Source organism: Aythya fuligula, chromosome 1 (assembly GCF_009819795.1).
Source record: "Aythya fuligula isolate bAytFul2 chromosome 1, bAytFul2.pri, whole genome shotgun sequence".
Taxonomy (NCBI): Eukaryota; Metazoa; Chordata; class Aves; order Anseriformes; family Anatidae; genus Aythya; species Aythya fuligula.
This window is the reverse complement of record NC_045559.1, coordinates 57,341,019-57,359,117: the sequence shown is the minus strand read 5'-3', so window position 1 is coordinate 57,359,117 and position 18,099 is coordinate 57,341,019. Positions and strand designations below refer to the sequence as shown.

General features: G+C 36.9%; 1 protein-coding gene across 1 annotated transcript in view; it reads left to right on the top strand.

Annotated features, from left to right (window-relative positions):
- The window catches only part of POLR3B (RNA polymerase III subunit B), a 71,620-nt gene that overhangs the window by 15,617 nt on the left and 37,904 nt on the right, over window positions 1-18,099 (top strand). Inside the window, exons 10-17 of the mRNA XM_032201466.1 lie at window positions 535-657; window positions 2,240-2,356; window positions 3,597-3,731; window positions 8,763-8,924; window positions 11,984-12,184; window positions 13,445-13,607; window positions 15,617-15,770; window positions 17,515-17,589. Of these exons, the coding sequence (XP_032057357.1) occupies window positions 535-657; window positions 2,240-2,356; window positions 3,597-3,731; window positions 8,763-8,924; window positions 11,984-12,184; window positions 13,445-13,607; window positions 15,617-15,770; window positions 17,515-17,589 (1,130 nt within the window). The remainder of the gene's footprint in view (window positions 1-534; window positions 658-2,239; window positions 2,357-3,596; window positions 3,732-8,762; window positions 8,925-11,983; window positions 12,185-13,444; window positions 13,608-15,616; window positions 15,771-17,514; window positions 17,590-18,099) is intronic.

The window sequence follows — 18,099 nt, the reverse complement described above, 5'->3', positions numbered from 1 at the left end:
CCAAGGATCAGTGAAATAATAGAATGGCTTTCAAGTGGAATTGTGAAGTCATCTTCTAAATGCAAAGAGCTGCAAAAGAGGTAAATTGTAAAAAATTCTCCAACAGAACGTGCTGTATCATAGACAATTGAGTGTGCAAAATTGCTTGTGGTAAGAGACCATGTGTAATATTTTAAGTTAATTCACCTTTATTGTAGGTTCTGAGTTGCTTTTGGTTGTAACACACGTAGGGTTGTTATTACCTGGTATTTATTTTTCTTAAGAAAACCACAGAATTTAACTCCTGTCAGTGGAAAAAAAAAAAAAGACATTATCCAAAGTGTGTGTGTGTGTTCCCGCTGCTTATCAAGATTTCCATATCGGGTTCTTCCATAGCTAGAATATGTGCTGCCAGTGCCAGATGGCACGGTTTCTGAGAGAAGAACTAGCTCTTGCTTAGTAGTAATGCAGACAAACAATACCAAATTAGCATAAGCAAATGTCAGTGAGTTAACATAAAGCCTGTGCTGTTTCTGTCTATTCTTCTTTTCCTAGGCCATGGGTGTTGAAAGTGACCAAGAGATTGTACAGATGATTGGCACAGAGGAACATGTGATGGCTGCATTTGCTCCTAGTCTGGAAGAATGCCAAAAAGCTCAGATTTTTACACAGATGCAGGTGCGTCTTTTCACATAGCCAGAAGCCATAAAAGCTGAAGATGATGGTATTGACCACTTTGCTCTGTCAGCAGTCCACATACAAATTGTGTTTCAAGGTGGTTTGTTTGTTTGTTTGTTGGGGGCGGAGGGGGACAGTATTTTAAGCTGAGGGCTTTAAGGGAGGCAGGTCCTGGCAAAAGTTAGGCTTTGCTCTATACTGCCTAACTGAAAAGAAACAAAGTCAAGAAACACTTTGTTTTCAGGAGCCCAGGGTTATGTTTTAATGTATGTGACAAGCAGTGACATCCATAAGATTAGGGTTTTTTGTTGAGGATAATTCCCACTTTTTAAGAAATTACATACCCACGTTTCACAGAAGCCCCATTGATGTGGACATGACTATTTCATTGTGAGTAGATGTTCTCCTCCACTTCTAATGTCTTGTAGTTTAACAGCCACCATTCGTCCTGCTAAAAAACTGGCCAGAATTCTTTTCAGCTCATGTACTTTTTTAATTTGCCAGCACACAGTCCATTTTACTGGCTTCATTTCCATTGTATATACATATATTGTATATACATGTTAATTTGCTTAAAGAAGATTTTGAAGATAGGTCTGATACTTCCTATTTCATTGTAAAAACTATCAAAGCTTTCCACTTGTAATGTTGAGCATTGTTAAAGTGAGTGTCATTCAAGTTTGCATCTTTGGGGACTTTTCCAGCTTTAAGGTAGCACGAAGGCCTTACAAATTCAGGGTCAGAAGAGTAAAATGGTGAAGCTGGAGGAACATACAGAAATACGAGACGTCAGGAAAGTAGAAAAACAGAAATACAGAAGTTACTCTGTAAGAAACGCTAGAAGGAATGAAAAGAAATTTAGTTATTTGGTGAAGAAGGTTACAAACAGATGGAAAGGATAGTCTGTCATGTAGTGGAGAGGGGTAATTCTTTGGCATAGGGGGCATGGCTTCATTTCCAGACAGGAACTTCCCTGTGTGGTCCTGGATTGTTTCTTTAACTAGTCTGACTTTAAATTCTGCAGATTCCTTCCTTTTCTTGGAAAACTAGTTAAGACTAAGAATCCATTAATGATTACAAGGTACTCTTGGAGACGGATGTGAACACTACACAGTAACATTTGTGCCTACCTTGTGTCTCACTGTTTAATACTTGGATGAAACTCAGCAAGTACACAAAGAAAAAAAAAAGGAGATGAGAAGTCAAATGAAATAAACTAGATGTCTTTGGGATTTACGTAGTCCTTTTTCTTATATATCTGCAATATTTATTAATATATATTTATAATTATATATTAATATATATTTAGTATTATAGAAATCATAATCTCTCACTGCTTCCAATTCCAAATGTTACCAACACAAATAACATTGTATATTTTATCATAACCAATTGTGTCATTTTTTTTCTTTTCATTAGCATTACTTACATAATTTGTGTTTTGGTCTTTGCCTGAGGTTTGTATCATCTGTGGCTCCTGAGATTGTGCTGATTGATTGAGGAATGCATGTAGATCTCTTTATGTATATTTTTATAGGTTACAATTCTGATATTAACTCAAGTCAGTTGTCCTGTTTGACAGGCATTGAAGTATATTGGAAACAAAGTACGAAGGCAAAGGATGTGGGGAGGCCCAAAGAAAACAAAGATGGAAGAAGCACGAGAACTGCTAGCATCAACTATTCTGACCCATGTTCTTGTACGTAATGTTGTCTTTAGCTGGAGTAAAGTTGTGTGGTTCTTTTTAGAGTTGCAACAATTTCTCTTGCTACTTTGTCCTGTTGATGTCTCTGAATGCTACTGTATCTGAAATCTTCCTGTGCAAAAAGTCACGAGACTTAAGATGCTTTTGGAGTCCATTGGGTAGAGAGATTCTGCTTGGTCTGTGTTTAACCACTCTCACTGTCTTGCCCACTTTAGAACACAGCAGTGTAGGAGCAACTTTGGTGCTAGCTGGGATTAGATTAAAAAAAAAAAAAAAAACCTGCAAGATTGTAAAAATGTAAACATTTCTACGTAAGGAAAATTTGAAGGTTTTGTTTGGTGGTGGTGGTGGTGTGGGTTTTTTGTTTGTTTTTTGAAAGGTGATGGCCAGAAATTGCATCAGTTTCAATGGCATCAGTCCTTTAAGAAAGAAAACAGGAACTGATGGTCTTGCAGGCAGTGATCGGGATGCAATAATGACATGTTGTAAACAAATCTCTCTCTCATCTTCCTCGCAAGAGAGTGCTCCTATAGTATGAGAACTTAAGTTTTGTCCTAGTAAGTGTTGGGAATAAGAGAGGTGAACTTCTGGAAAGTGTGGCTTCATTATAAAGGTGAAGTACAAATTTGGTTTCTGTGGTCAACATCTGAAATAAGGCAGTTGCACGTCTTTACTTGGTAGGTAGTTGCAAGTCTTTAATTGGTAGATATGCAGCAATTTGAAAATGAGCAGAAAAAGACGGTCCTTATCACAAGGTGAAGCAGGCTTTGATAGTCTGTGAGAAACTGTTCTGCATTGAAAAGTCAACACAATTTTTATGGTGTGAGCTTTGTTGGCATGGATAAAATGTCTTTGCTTTGTAGCTGAGATAATGTAAATCATCCTCAAACTAAAGAGGAACATTTGGACTGAGTCAAAAGTAATCCTAGTGTCTATGAAATGTTGCACCATTGAACTATCTATCATTGTGTGTAATTTCTTTAGCTAGGCAGTATCAGCTGTTAGTTCAGGACCTTATCCTTACATCTTTCACTTTTATTCTGATTTGCTTTCCATTGACTGCCTGTTTCACTGTCACTAACATATATTACATATATTACATTTTTAAGAAGGTGAAGTGCACAAATCCCCTTTGTAATTCCTTGATCTTCCCTTTTGATTTAAATGGGTGCCTGAGTAACAGCTAAGGAATTGATCCTGCAACATCAGTGTGTGCTTGTTTGTTTGTTTACAGGTGAAGGAATTCAACTTTCGTGCCAAGTGCATATACACAGCAGTGATGGTGCGCAGAGTAATTCTGGCTCAAGGAGAAAATAAAGTAGATGACAGAGACTACTATGGAAATAAACGTTTGGAGTTGGCAGGGCAGGTAGGTTTCTTCTTCAGAGCTAAGGTTCTTCTGGGATTTTGTTAGTAGCTGTTCTTAAAAGATGCAAATAAGGAGCATCCTCATCTTCTCAGCTGAAGAGTTTTTCCTCATTTTATTTTCTTTGGCTTTTCTATGTTGACTCATAGATATGTCGATTGGGACTAACAAATTGTATCCTCGCTTCTGTTCTGCCTCTATACCAGATAAAAGGACAGAAAAGTAGAAATAGTGCAACAGTTCTAGTTCCATCATAACACTGGTACTGCCAAGACATCTACAGTAAGATCCATCTTCCAGTGTCCCTATGTAAGCAACAGGGTAATGAACTGGAGCTGAGTAGGTGCCAAAATACTAGGCCCAGGCTGTGCCACTACGGAGAATCCAGCTTCTGTAGCAGCTCACAGAACAGTTGCTGGAGCCTTCTGTAATTTGGAGAAGCCCCTAGAATTGCTTATTTGTTGTCAACTGTCTTTCTAGCCTCTGAAGTAGCATGAATCAACAAAGTATATGGTCTGAAGCCTTACTAGACGCTTCTTTTCGAGCAATAAGCTCTGTTTTGAGCCCTCAAGAGAGGAAGCACAAACACTTGATTCGTTACAGAGGCTCTTACCATCTTTTCTGGGTGCAGCTGTGTCTGCTGAAGATGTTAAAATCCCCCACTGCTTCTGTTTGTCCACCAGAAGGATGTTACAACCTTCAAGTTCTGGCAAAAAATGACTAGTGGGTAAAATCTTCAGTTTACTGAGGGCAGGACTAGAAGGGGTTATCTGAATCTTTTTAAAAATAGGTAAGTTGACTGACTAGGGAAAATGCAGTGCCTGGACTTCCCTGCTTGCAGAATTTTGGCACTGGAGGTAGAAGCAGTAACAGAGGGCTGCAAGGGAGAAAATGGTTTGAGGTATCTGACTGGCACCATTCTTTAGCAGAGAGGGTGGTGGTTTGCAGCCCTTGGCCAAACTTTATTCTCCTAAAGCAGGAGTTGGTGAAGGAACAGCTTGTTTACCCTGGCATGGATGTTTCCTAACCATAGTGGTTATGTGACTAATAGATTTAGATAAGAATTGGATCAGTGCAGTATTCTAATTCAACAAAAAATTTAATATGTAATGGATTTATATCTGTTCTTTTATTTTTTCTGTTGTGCTGTTGCTGTAGATCAGTATGACTGTAATCAATGTAGTTAGTGCTCTGCCATCGTATTGTCCTTATTTAACTGGATTGAGAAACGGTTGGGTTTTCCTAATAATTTAGAGGCAGAAAATAGAGCAGGTAAAAAGTTTTGTACAAGCTGTACGAAAAAGGCTTCTGCACACAAACGTTAACAGATGAAGTCATTTTAAATTAACTGGGGAGGGGGGTTAAATGTAGAGGATCATCATAACAAAGGCAGTGCATATTTTTTCTACATCAAGGACAACTGTGCAGGGGGGGTTGTAACGCTTGATTAAGAGTAGTTCTGGATCCCTTGTGATATTTTAAAGGCTCATTTCAAGCTGAACACTTGAATTCCTCTCTGCCATGTTATCAGTGTAATATTAATTTGATTGGATTACAGACTAAAAAGCCTAGAGATCACTTGTCAGTTTCTAAATGTTTGTGTTTAGCTAAAGTTTGTGTGATTAAAATGGGCAGTGAGGGTTTTTTTGTTTTGTTTTGTTTTGTCTTAATGCCAGCGTGTTCCTGGAATAAAAATCCTGTTGATTTAAAATTCGAATAAAGAAAAAAAAAGAAAAGATTCCCATGTGAGGAGAAAAACATAGCGGTCTAAACAATGTAAAGACATAAAAGGCATTGTGTTTATAAAGATGTGTGAAAACAATAGCTGCTAATTTCACACCCCATGGGACAAGAGAGTACGAAATGTGCTTTAGCTTTAGATAACAGAGTTGTATCCACTAGCCAAGCTGGTTTACAGAGCTTTCTCTTAGTCTTGCTGCCACTAGAGGCTTGGTAGGCCAGGTGCCAGCTGAGGTGTTAGCAAAACCTACCGATTTCAGGCTTAATCTTTTCACCTACCTTTTCTGTTTCCTTAATGTGTTCATTATTTGCTAAGCATTACTCTGTTCTTTGTCCTCATTTTTTTTTTGTTTCTAATGCAGCTTGCTTTGTATGGGTGAGATATGGAACAGCACCAAAATCCGGCACCCTGGAAAGCAAGGGATTTCTACCCTGTGACAAAAGAATACCGCCTTGACTTCAGAGATTGCCTAATCCCAGCTGTTCTGATAATATAATTAAGGCTGCCTAATGTCTTTAATTTTGCAACCAGTTTGTGTGAAAGGGAGAATTTGGCACTCTAAAGGCTTAAACGCTAAATAGCAATCTCAAGGCGCCTAATTAGAATTCTCTGACATTAAGCTAATTGGTGAAACTGTATTTCAGCAGCTTAACTTCTTTATTAATTTTCCTGTGGATTTTCAATGAAAATCAATTGATGAGCTGTCAGAATTTTTTTTTTCTTAAATATAATTTGCTCTTTAGCGATCCTGTCTTAAGCAGGCTGAAAGGCCCTGGACTAACTATGAAATCCACTGAATATTATCACTGGCATTCCATCCTTTTCCTTTAATCACTTACTCTTGACCTAAATAATGTGGTTATTGTGAGACTCTGCCTTGCCAGATAGTCAGAGCTCTTACAGACTGAGAGTCTGTGAGTGAAATTAGCAGTGTAACGCTTTTCAGACTGGCAAATACGAGCAAGTTCATGTATTTGGGGTGTAACTTACTTTACTAGTTCAGAGCAGAGGAAGGATGATGTGACTTTATAATCTCTACAGCACGTGGAGTTAGGAGTTTTGATTGCTTGATCATAAAATTTTTAAAATAAAGCATTTTCCGGAGTGACCTCTTTGTTAAATGTCCTGCTCAGAAACCTGTTGATATTGTATTTATACCATGATTGATTTCAAAAGATTTCTTATTTAACAAGACTTTCAGACATCTTAAAACTGCATGCATCCCTTCCCTTTTCCCTCCATTTGAAATACGTCCCTCATAATCAAATTTTTTTTGAGACACCAGTGAGTTCTTCTTAATATGATGTTTCTTAGAAGGTGTTTTTATTTCTGAGGAAATTCTTCTATAATGAGCTGTAACATCACAGGTGTGTTGCAGGTGACTGGATTTCTTTTGGTAAGAGTGAGAGAGTATCATCTAGTAAAGGTGAGCAGCACTGTAAGGATCAGGAATGGCAAGAGGTTTCCTTCCTCTCATACCAGGTCCAAAAAAAAAAAACCATAACATCTAATCAATTTCTAGCAAAGACTTTGTGTCCTAAATGGAAAAAGGATGCCATTTCTGTCAAGAGTTAACAAACAGTGTGTTGTTATTGGTTTGTGTGGTTGGTTTACTGTTTAGTAACTGAGCAGTAAGTGTTCCCTGAGTATTGTAGAGTGTTGAAGGTACTCCAGTCTTACTCTCTGTTAAGGCCAGTGAGAGTTTTTTGTTGCAAATCATGTTCCTGTCTCGAGTTTCCAGTGCTTTTTGGTTATTCCTAAATGCATATGTGATGCCAGTGAAAAGGGTATTTTATAATTTAGATCCTTGCTTTACAGGACCATTTGCCAAATGTTTTGGCCAGCCCAGCTGGGACATGTAGGTAGAGGAAAGCAAGTGAAAACTCGTGGCCCATCCCATTGATAGAATAGTGTGTGGTTTGCTTTCTTTGCTTCCAGAAGGGAAAGAAATGTTACAACTATGTTTAATGGAGACCGTTATAATTCAGTTTAATTCTGTACATACAGAAATTAAACTGTACAACTGACTCCAGGAAGTCTTAGCTTGAGATAGCTGAAAATTTAGCTTGTTCAGCTTCCCGGTGCTGTGTACGCTGGGAGCTACCATTTCTGGCATTTGGTAGCTGCTGCGTTTTCAGTCCTTCTGACATTTGGAGCTGCTGTAAAATCAAGTCCCTTGACAAGATTGCCAGGTTTTAGAATTTACACTGCTCGCTAATCATTGTGAACACTTAAAATGTGTCATGCAATGTTGTTTTAAGTATTTTGGAAAACTGTTAGTGTCTGCAAGGAGAGGTTGAACAAGCAAAAAAGGTCAGGCTGGAAACTTTATGAGCATTTTTCTTCTACGGAGATTTTAAGAACTAGAAGTAATTAGTATGCATATAGAGGAAATAATTGGCTTAAATTTTAGCAATTCTGAAGAGTTGTATTGCTGTTTTATTCCAATTCACTTGTGTTAGGTAGCTTCATTGTTTAATTTTTTTATTTTTTTGGGAGAGAAGTGGAAGAGCAGTGCACTTTTCAGATAGTACTACTTGTGGAAAAAGATGACAGGTGTAGAATCAAGTGGGCAGTCTGACCGTCTGATTAGTTTTTCATAGATTCTAGTTTTCAGAAGTAGGAGGATAAAAGTGTATCTGAGTGATGAAGCTGCCTACAAAACCTGAGACATGTCTTTCCAGCTGTTGAGAGCAGAGGTTGTTTCTGAACCCTTAAAAAGTCTCCAGCTCTGCTTGTCCAGGAGTTATGGTAACTGCTCACCTTCTGTGTTTCACTCTGGTTGCGCAAACTGTGCAGTGCCTCCAAACTTTGTCCTGCTGAGTTGCTTCCCGTAACAGCCCATGACAGTTGCCTGGGTATCTGTCTTGTTCATTTTAAGGAGCTCCTGGGAAAGGGCACTTTAAAAGGCCTTTTTTACTTTTAGTAATAGAATATCTCGAAGTGACTCTTCATTTGTTGCTTTACTGCAATTATTGCATCTAGTGTTAGAACAGAAGCTGGTCTTGCCTCCAAATCCTGTGTGCAATACAGGATTGTGCATTTAGGATATTAAATATTTAAAAGACGTTGTCACTTTGCTTTCTGCTATAAAATAAATTCTCTATTATTGTGCTTCATTTTAATAAGCAAAAATCTTGTGATAAAAATATAAAGTGAGAATCAGACAGGATACTTTTAACTGATCAGAATTATAAAGGTAGAAATATTAAAACATCTGTTTTTTTTCCCCCAGTTTCCAAGACCTGGAGAAGTAACATTTGACCCTTAATGCAATCGTTTTGTATTTCCAGCTTCTTTCTCTTCTGTTTGAAGATTTGTTCAAGAAATTTAACTCTGAACTGAAAAAGATTGCTGACCAGGTGATCCCCAAGCAACGTGCAGCTCAGTTTGATGTAGTGAAGCACATGCGTCAAGACCAGATCACTAATGGCATGGTAAATGCCATCTCCACAGTAAGTATTCTTTACTTTGTGATGAAATGGTGTAAATTTTATTCTCATGACTCTACTGTCTTTAGTAAAATCTATCTAACGTTCTTTATACTGCAAAACTCTCTCATGGGCAGGGCTTTTGGAATTCACTGAAGAATCATTAATCATCAAACTGCTTTTTATTTTACCATTTATTTCAAAGTGGAGTTTGAAGTGTTTGTCTTGGAGTGGTAAAAATGAGCAAATTTCAAACGGTGATTGTGTTTGTATTTATCCAACTTGCTGTCTTGTATGTTCTGCTTTATTATGTGGCTCATGGTATTTTTTATTACCTGGATTAAGGTAGGGTCAAGCTGTATTGGATATCCAAAAGGTGATTGAAAAACAGCAGGAAAACATCATGGAGGGAAGACAATTGCCAAAAAAAAAAAAAAAAAAAAGCTGAATTTTGAGGTCTTTGAAGGGTGATGGTTTTTCTAATCATATGAAGTAGCTAGTATGAGTAAATTTAGTGTGAGCAAGTTTGTATTGTAGGAATTAGTACTTTTCTGTTATGTCAACACTAATGATAGAAAACTAACAGGGAAAATTACTAGATACTGTGTTTTTGCAAAAAGATTGGAGTTAAGTCATAATATTTGTCTTGGTTAAATTTTTGTACGTCCACCTACTGAAGTGGATATTTTCATCCATGTCAGTGGACAAGAACAAATTATAATTACTAACTTTGTCTCTTACCTCGCACATCTGCAAGAGTAATTTGTGAGACGTCTCCTGAAATGTAGCTACTAGCTTTTAAATAACTTTGAAATGCATGAAGTTGTAAGAAATTAGATTAGTCTAAGTATTTTAGTAGCTGGTAGACATTGTGCAACTTAGTTCTTAATCTTTGGAACTCTTGAGAGGGCTTTTCTGCTTAGCATGAAACTGAGGTGTTTTTTTTCATTTCTTGCAAACAAAATTAACTTCACAAATTGCATCCAAAACAACCAACAGTCTGTTCCATACAAATCCCAGTGTTAAAGCTTATCAGTATTTAATTTTACGAGTGCCCCAAATGTAGTTAAATCTCTACAGTGCACATAACCAAAACAATTGACAGATTTGTTTCTCTAAATGCTGGTACTTTCTTCTAGCTGGTGCCAGTTTTTCCATTTGGACTGACAGAGATAAATCTGCAAACTATTCAGTACATATTGTAAAGTCTTCCTTCTTCCACTATCTTACGACTTTTTTTTTTTTTGCTGCTACATAAGCAGTTAAACACCATCTGCTCTTAACCATTGAAAATAATTTCTCAGGAACAATGCCCAGTGCATACTATTCAAGAGATTAAGCAAATACCATAAAAATCATTCCTGGAAAGAACCATCTCCAGTCTCACCAGAATGCTTCAATGATAGTCTCAAAGAGCATGAAATAACTCAGCAGACTCAGAATTACACCAGTAGCATGTGGAAGAATTCATAACATCACTAAATCCACCGTTCACTGGTGTTCAGTGGTGCTTACTATAGTTTCTCTGCAGAGTCGTCCAATGCCATTGAGGGAGCAAATTTCAGCTCACAGGAGTTTTCAGTAGGAAGTACTCTACCGGGGATGGTTTACAGCAGCTCTGGCCCAGTTGTGTTTTGGCCAGCTTTGTAGGAGTCAGTCAGTCATTTCGAAAGCATAAGTAAATTTTCACATTGTTTCTTCAGTCAGGGTTTTTACCTCCCTTTTTCCCTTTCTGTCCCACCTTTGAGATTTCAGTTATTTGGTCAGTGAGCAAGAAGAAACTACGTGCAAGTATAGGTTACAGATGCAGTCATTTCTAGCATGAGGAGAACCTACAGATTTATTGCATTCTTCCATATATACTGACAACTCTCAGTCCTTTAAGAATGAAATGGCTGGTGAGTGAGAAGGGTGAGCAAGTGGGCAGGTTTCTTTTGACTTTTTTGCTCTTGGGTGTTGTCTCTTTCCTCTTTCTGTAAGAAGGAGAAAAGGGAAGTTTTCCAGACTATTTAATAGTCTCTCCAGTGTAAGCAAGTAGCAGAATCACTGGAATGGTAGTGGCCTCTAAGTGTTTATCACAAGATGGGATTGTGTTGTTAATGCATTACTAAAAAAAAACGAGCAAAAGGATTTCAGTGCAGTAGGGCAAGGAAGCTCCAAATTCCTTGTTAGCATTGGTGGACTGAGTTTATCAAAAAGGTTTTGGGAATTAACAGGTGGCAATCCTAAAGAAAGTGTTACATTCTAGATCTTCGCTGCCTTTGGACTGACCAGTGGCATGTTGACTGGGGCAAATAGTAGTAATTGGGACAACAGCATGCTGTATCTACGAGTCTCAGGTACTGGGAACTGTATATGCATTAGATGTCAGGAAAACAAGAAACGTAGCACCAAAATCTAACAATTCTGCAGAATTGTTAGCTTAGGTTGCAGTGAAATGATGGATATTGGTGGAGATGATCTGCTTGCCATGGAAACATAATTGTGTCCTAGAGCATTCTCTGGACTTCTCTGCTCTAATTAAAGCCACAAGCAACACTAGCCTTGACAGTCCTGAAACATGAACTGTTGATATATTCAAAGATCTTGCATTTTGTGGTTGGTATAATCCTACTGGAGAAGCTGGACAGACCTAAAAACTCCACACTTCTTCCATGACGGGACACATGTATGAGTTTTTCTGTAGAATTTTAAGCTAAAAGTTATTAAGAAAATACACACGGATTTGTCAGATTCCTTCACTATAAATATCTGTGTTTCCTAACAAATTTGCTAAATTTGAGTATTGATTTACCTGTGAAGGACACATGATGAACAGTTTTTGTGCTTGAAAGTGTTGTAGCACATGTATCCTCTCCTCTGAAAGAGCAATCCTTTGGTTTCAACTTTAGTAAGTAAGTATGCCATAACCAGAAGTTTATATGCAGATAGGTAATTAGAAAGTTGTTTTATATAACTGGGCAACATTGGCTGTGCAAAGCTCCCCTGCTATCATTCAGTCTAAATACTGGAAAAAAGACGTGTAGTGTCGAGACAGGGATAAGCTGTAATAACTAGTTTGAAATGATCATTTTGCTCTACAGGGAAATTGGTCTCTGAAGAGATTCAAAATGGACCGCCAAGGCGTGACGCAAGTACTGTCCCGCTTGTCTTATATATCTGCTCTGGGCATGATGACCAGAATCTCTTCTCAGTTTGAAAAGACGAGGAAAGTGAGCGGCCCTCGATCACTGCAGCCATCTCAGTGGGGGATGCTCTGCCCATCTGACACTCCTGAAGGAGAGGTAAGGGACTTGTATGCTGCTTTCAGTACTTCTGTCCTCCTGAGGAATTTGTTTTGAAGCAACTGATCCTTCATCAGAGGAGGATTTTTTCTCAGGAGGTGTCTGGAGAGAGAAATTATCCTCAGCCTGATAATATAGCTTGTTTGTCCTCTCACATCCCATCTGTTTACATCCCAGTATTGTATTGCCTTTTTCTTTTTTTTCCTTTTGAGTGGACTGGCTGGAAACTATTCAGAATGGCTATATGAGGATGATATAAGGCCTCCTATTTTTTGCAGTAGAGCTACTTGTTGTCTTTTGATCACGACAGAAAGGGAGGAATCTTAAACTCTTATCCCTTTATTCTATAATGAATATACTATTTTGAAGTTGCAGTGTCAACCTGCAATTTTTCTGGAAACGTATATTAATATTACAGAAACTGCTTTAGCTTAAGAAAGTAAAGCACCTTTAGGTACTTTTACTTTAAAGAGCTCATGCAGCTATTTCAACCAAATGTTTAATGCTGGCAGGTTTTGTTTTGTCTTTTGCTAGATAGAATGTCCTGTGGAAGCTCTGAACGTTCTCAAATAGATCTGTAATTAATGTGAGCTAGTCTCTTAAAGCAGCTGAAATGAAATTTCACTGTTTGAGATACTTTGATATTTTTCATTTCACATTTGGCAAATTGATAAATAGACTGATTTTGTATTTTTATTTAAGTCTGTGCAAAAATACAGAGTTAAAATTACATAAAAATAATAAAAGAAGTTCTGATGTCTTAAGTCAAAACAATCAGTTTTGGTAACTACAATTTGTTAGCCTATCTTTTGTCCTGAAGATGGATTATTAGTACTTTTAGTTATGTTTTATCTTGGAGAATCACACACTATGATTGTATATTGTAAGCATCCCAATTTTCTCATGCTGCTGAATCTATTTCCTTGATTTTCTTTGTAAATAATGCAATATTATGCTTCTAAGTAACAGTTGCTTTGAAGAGATAAATATAAAGCTATATATGTTTGGATAAAATAAAATCTACTACTAAATCATCTGTATTTTTTATTAATTTGTAAATGCTAAAACATTACATTTCTGTGTGATACAGAAAATACTTCCGTAACTTTCAGTGCAGCTATTTTGTTTCATTTCTTTCACTTTATACTTTGACTTTTTTCTGTTCCTTATAACCACAGTTTTTGAAGAAAAAGATATTTGATGTATTAATACTTTTACTTTGGAACAAAATGAATAAAAGGTGGATTTCTTTTATTTTAGGCTTGTGGTTTGGTCAAAAACCTTGCCCTCATGACTCACATTACTACAGATATGGAAGACGGACCGATTATTAAATTAGCCAGTAATCTTGGAGTTGAAGATGTCAACTTGCTCTGTGGTGAAGAGCTTTCATATCCAAATGTGTTCCTTGTTTTCCTTAACGGTATGTAACTCTTCAGCAGTCTGACTCTGATTTATTGCTGATTGAAAGTTAGGCTTCAGAAACCCTCCAACAATTTTTTGGAGCGTGGTCAACCACAGATGCTGTTTTCCCTGTGAAGGTAGCTTCATCTGCAAATATTTTGATAGAGCTGGGCAGAGTAAGGCCAGATGATAGCACGTAGCTGTGTGAAGATATCCTTAACGCTCTGACTGCAGATGTGTGCAGCTGGGAAATTGAAGCTTTTTTGAATATCAGTACTGTTTTTAACTAGACTTCCATGAATAGGTAGGAAAAAAATGTACATACCATTACAGGTTTGTTTGTTTGTTTTCCAGTCATTCACTAAGTTGGCTCTTCATAAGGTATACTTTTAAAAGAGCATAATGCTTCTAAACTGGTAATAACTTCAGTTTGTAAGTTTAGAGCTTCATTCACAAAATATATTTCATTTGATTTCAGTCTGTGTATATTTTTGTATCTGTTCATGAAACTGTGTTTAAAACCAGAAAGTCAACGTAATTGTTTGCAGCATTTAGCAATGCTGATCACTTTAAGGGACAACTTGCCTTGCTTTGTGAATGACTAGAAAACATTAGACTTTGGAAAACAAGCTGCACTACTTGTCTTTGTTAGAGGAATGGTTTGGCATATGTGCTTTGCATCTGCACACTTATGTTCCTTTTTAACTGATCTGTCAGTGTTTCTAAATCAGCAGTTACTGTAATATCAGATTTCAAAATAGTGATATTTTAAAAACTACAACTGTGATTTTAAAATAGTCTTTTGCCAACAGCATCCAATTCCAGGGACTCATATTTAGTGTTTGTCACCGTGAATAAGATCTCCATTTACCTTTGAATTAAAGAGCAATTATTCTTCAATCCTGCCTTCTTCCAGTAACATGAAAGCAATGCTTGACCAAACTGCATTCCTTTGCTCTGCTTTTCTGTAGCAGTATGGTAAAGATAAGGTTCAGTGAAACCACATGTACTCTTTCTGTTTCATTTTATGGTCTGAAGGGAAGTGCAGAGCAGAAGTATTGGATTCTTCCTTCACAAGCTCAGTTTGTAGTATGAAGCAAGATCAGTTACATACCCAAATGTAGATGATCTAGTACTAAATGAGGCAAAACTGCTCAATCTACCAGTTTGTTGTTTTAATTCTAGAAAACTCCAGTCATGTGGATGTGACTTGTTTCAGATTTGAGCATATGACCTAAAAGGACAGAAAATTTTTAAAGTACAAATTCTTTAAACTATAAAGACCTTTGTATTGTCTTAGAAACTCTATAAACTATTGAGCTTTGTCTCTCTCTCTCTAAAGAGTTCTGTTTAATATGGCACCGCACTTAGTTGTATTTTATATGTTAAGATGACCGTGGTCGGGTGACTCTTTAAAAATGAACTTTACTCTATTTTGTTCATCATGCATCAGAATACTTAAGTATTTTAAATAGGATATATAAAAAGTGACCTGCTATGATAGTAATAGTTCGTTGAGCTAAGTTCCTTAGGGAGAAATTCTGGTGCTCTTGTGAGTGCTCACTAATATCAAAAATATCACATCTTCCTAAAATTTCTGACAAAGCAGCATGGCAGTTCCCTGGTCAGTTCTTGGAAAATTTGGATCCATTCATAGTACAGCTGGACATCCAGGCTTCAGAAATGTTTGCTTGTACACTAACTGGTAAGTAGGCATATGAGCAAAAACACATTTGAAGAAAGCTGGATGAAGCACACCGTTTGATTTCTGAAGCTATTTGGAGGCAAACAGGTAGCTGACCTGTGAAGCTTAGACAAGTTTTTAAGTTTAGTAAGATTTAAAAAAAAAAAAAAAAAAAAAAGAGTAGTTCTTATCTACAGGGTGAATTTTATTGAATTTTATGACAATACTTAACTATTTGCAAGAAGTAGTAACTACTACTGTGCATGCTAGACATGATTAGAATTTATAAGTAGAGTTTTGGATATGAAAAGAATGGACTGTGAATTTTTTCTCTTTCTGAATAGGTAACATCCTTGGTGTCATACGTGATCATCAAAAACTGGTCAACACGTTTCGAATAATGCGTCGAGCAGGTTATATCAATGAGTTTGTTTCTATCTCTACAAATCTTTCTGACAGATGTGTGTACATTTCCTCTGATGGAGGGAGGTTGTGCAGGTAAACATCTCATCAGAACTATGAATTGAACTTTCTATAAATACTGTTTTAGGAACTGTAAATATGCTGGGCTAAGGCGTTCACAAGTAGAGATTTAAATGCACAATCTGTTTTCAGATTCTGTCAGACTTAAGCATTTCTTTTCTCCTTAAATAACTCTCATTCAAAGTACACTGGTCAGTGAAATATACTATGTAGCAAGTCAATGTAAAAAAAAAAAAAAGTCCAAATAAATTAGTTTAGTCTTTACAAAGAAGTTAGAACAAAATGTTGCTTCCAACTTCTTTAAAAAATAAAAATTAAAAAAAAATGGGGGGGGGGGGGTGAGGGAGGAAGAAGGGTAAATCAGCACAATTGGTAACTGCAGTAATGTCCCATGTCCTTGGAGTTTTTTGTTTGTTGTTTTTTACACTTCTGTAAGATATCACCCTAGAGACGTGAGAAACAAGCAGCCACTTTGTGTGTGATATCACATTGTGGAGTGAGAAGCTACTCTTTGCCTTTCAGGGCCTTTACTTCTGGCACAAAGCTTCCTCGTGCATGTACCTGCTTGCTGTAGTAACAAGGAGTCTATCACAGTTTTAGTTTACTTCATTGCTTACCCTTAACTAGGCAGGGTATTCAACATATGCATAGGGCATTCCACCTTAATTCATTAATTGCAATTCAGAGTATGCTGAAGGCTGACTTTCACTGCAGGCTCCAAAATAGTACATGTACAAACCATCAGTTAATCATACCTGGTCAAGACATCCAGTGGTAGGGTCATAATTCAGTAGTAGAAAAATCAGTTTTCCAGTCAGCTAATACCAGCTATTCTGCAAGTTTGGAGATGCAGCAAGTCCAGAGTCTTTTGGTTTTGTTTTTTTTTTTTGAGAGAGAGAGAAGTGAAATCACATATATTTCCAGGAGTTTACCAAGTTGCTTTGTGACGCCCCCCACCCTGCAATTGTTCAGTTCCCCTATTAACCATTTAAAAGTGCTCATTAGTCTTCAAACAGTTATTTAGACTTCAGAGTGGACTCCACAAGTATCTTGTAGCTATTGCTGCTCTTTATAAGAGCAACTTGTCCAAATAGCAACAGCCCTTGACGTTTCATTCTTGCATGCCATCCTTTGTGTCAGTGTTTCCTTGTGGTAAGGAAGCCTTCAGAGGTCCATGTGCTGTTGAAATTTATGGATTCATCTAATGCAGCCTGTAGTAAATGTCTAAACCCTATATCGTGTAAGTAACAGCAAAATACATTCCTGCATGTGGGCATTTAGGCACAAACTGTTCACTCTGTGTGTGAATTTCCTGAAATATCCGTAGAACTTAATGCTCTTCTTAGCTTTGTAGCATGAGAAGGCTTAAGCCTTTTAAAGTCATCAACAAAATGTGTAGGAGCCTTTTAAAGTCATCAACAAAATGTGTAGGTGAAACTTAGAAGATGTTAGTTTAAAGATTTAGAGAAGAAAAGCAACTTCCTCCTCAAAATTGAAATCAGAATTTTTCTTTTATGCTTTTTGTTACTTGAAAGACAATAGATCAGTTCATGATATCTGTATATCAAAACAAGGTTTGAATAATTAATTAAAGTTATGTGGAGGAATCATTAAAAGGTGGATAAATTTTAAAAGTGGTTTATAAAATGTGTGATATGTAGGCAGTGTTCTTACTGTAAGTATAAATTAAGGTACCTAAGTACTTGCTATCAGAATCCCATTTTCCTTTTTTTTTTTTTTTTTTTCTTATTAATTGTAGACCCTACATAATTGTGAAGAAGCAAAAACCTGCAGTAACAAACAAGCATATGGAAGAACTGGCTCAGGGTTACAGGTACGCAATTCAAACAGACCTTTTCATCTTCACATCTGTTTGTAAATACTATGTGGAAATTATTCAGCCAGGCAGTCGTTTCATATTTTTGGTTAGCTATGTAGAGGAGAAGTTCACTCTTCTATACTTTTATACATAGAAGTTATACATATTAATCAGTGTATCAGAGATTTTCTGTTCGAAGTTGAATAAAGTCTAGTCTTGCTGGTTTTTTTTAGTGCTATGAAATTTGGTGATGATGTGGAATATACACGTATCTCACAGCCTCACCTTTCCACAAATACAAGTCCCAAGGAGGTTCCCATCCTTCTCATAATTGAAAGTCAAATACTTTAAAGGAATATCAACTTGACCACTCTAAACCTGATGTGTTTAGAATTAGTTCTGAATCTGCTTGAAAATTCTTAGTTTGTATATTCAAATAACAACACTATATTTGCACAAATGCATTTTAATTTAGCTTTTGTAAAAATGTCACAAAAACTTGCTGGATTACACTTAGTTGCCTGG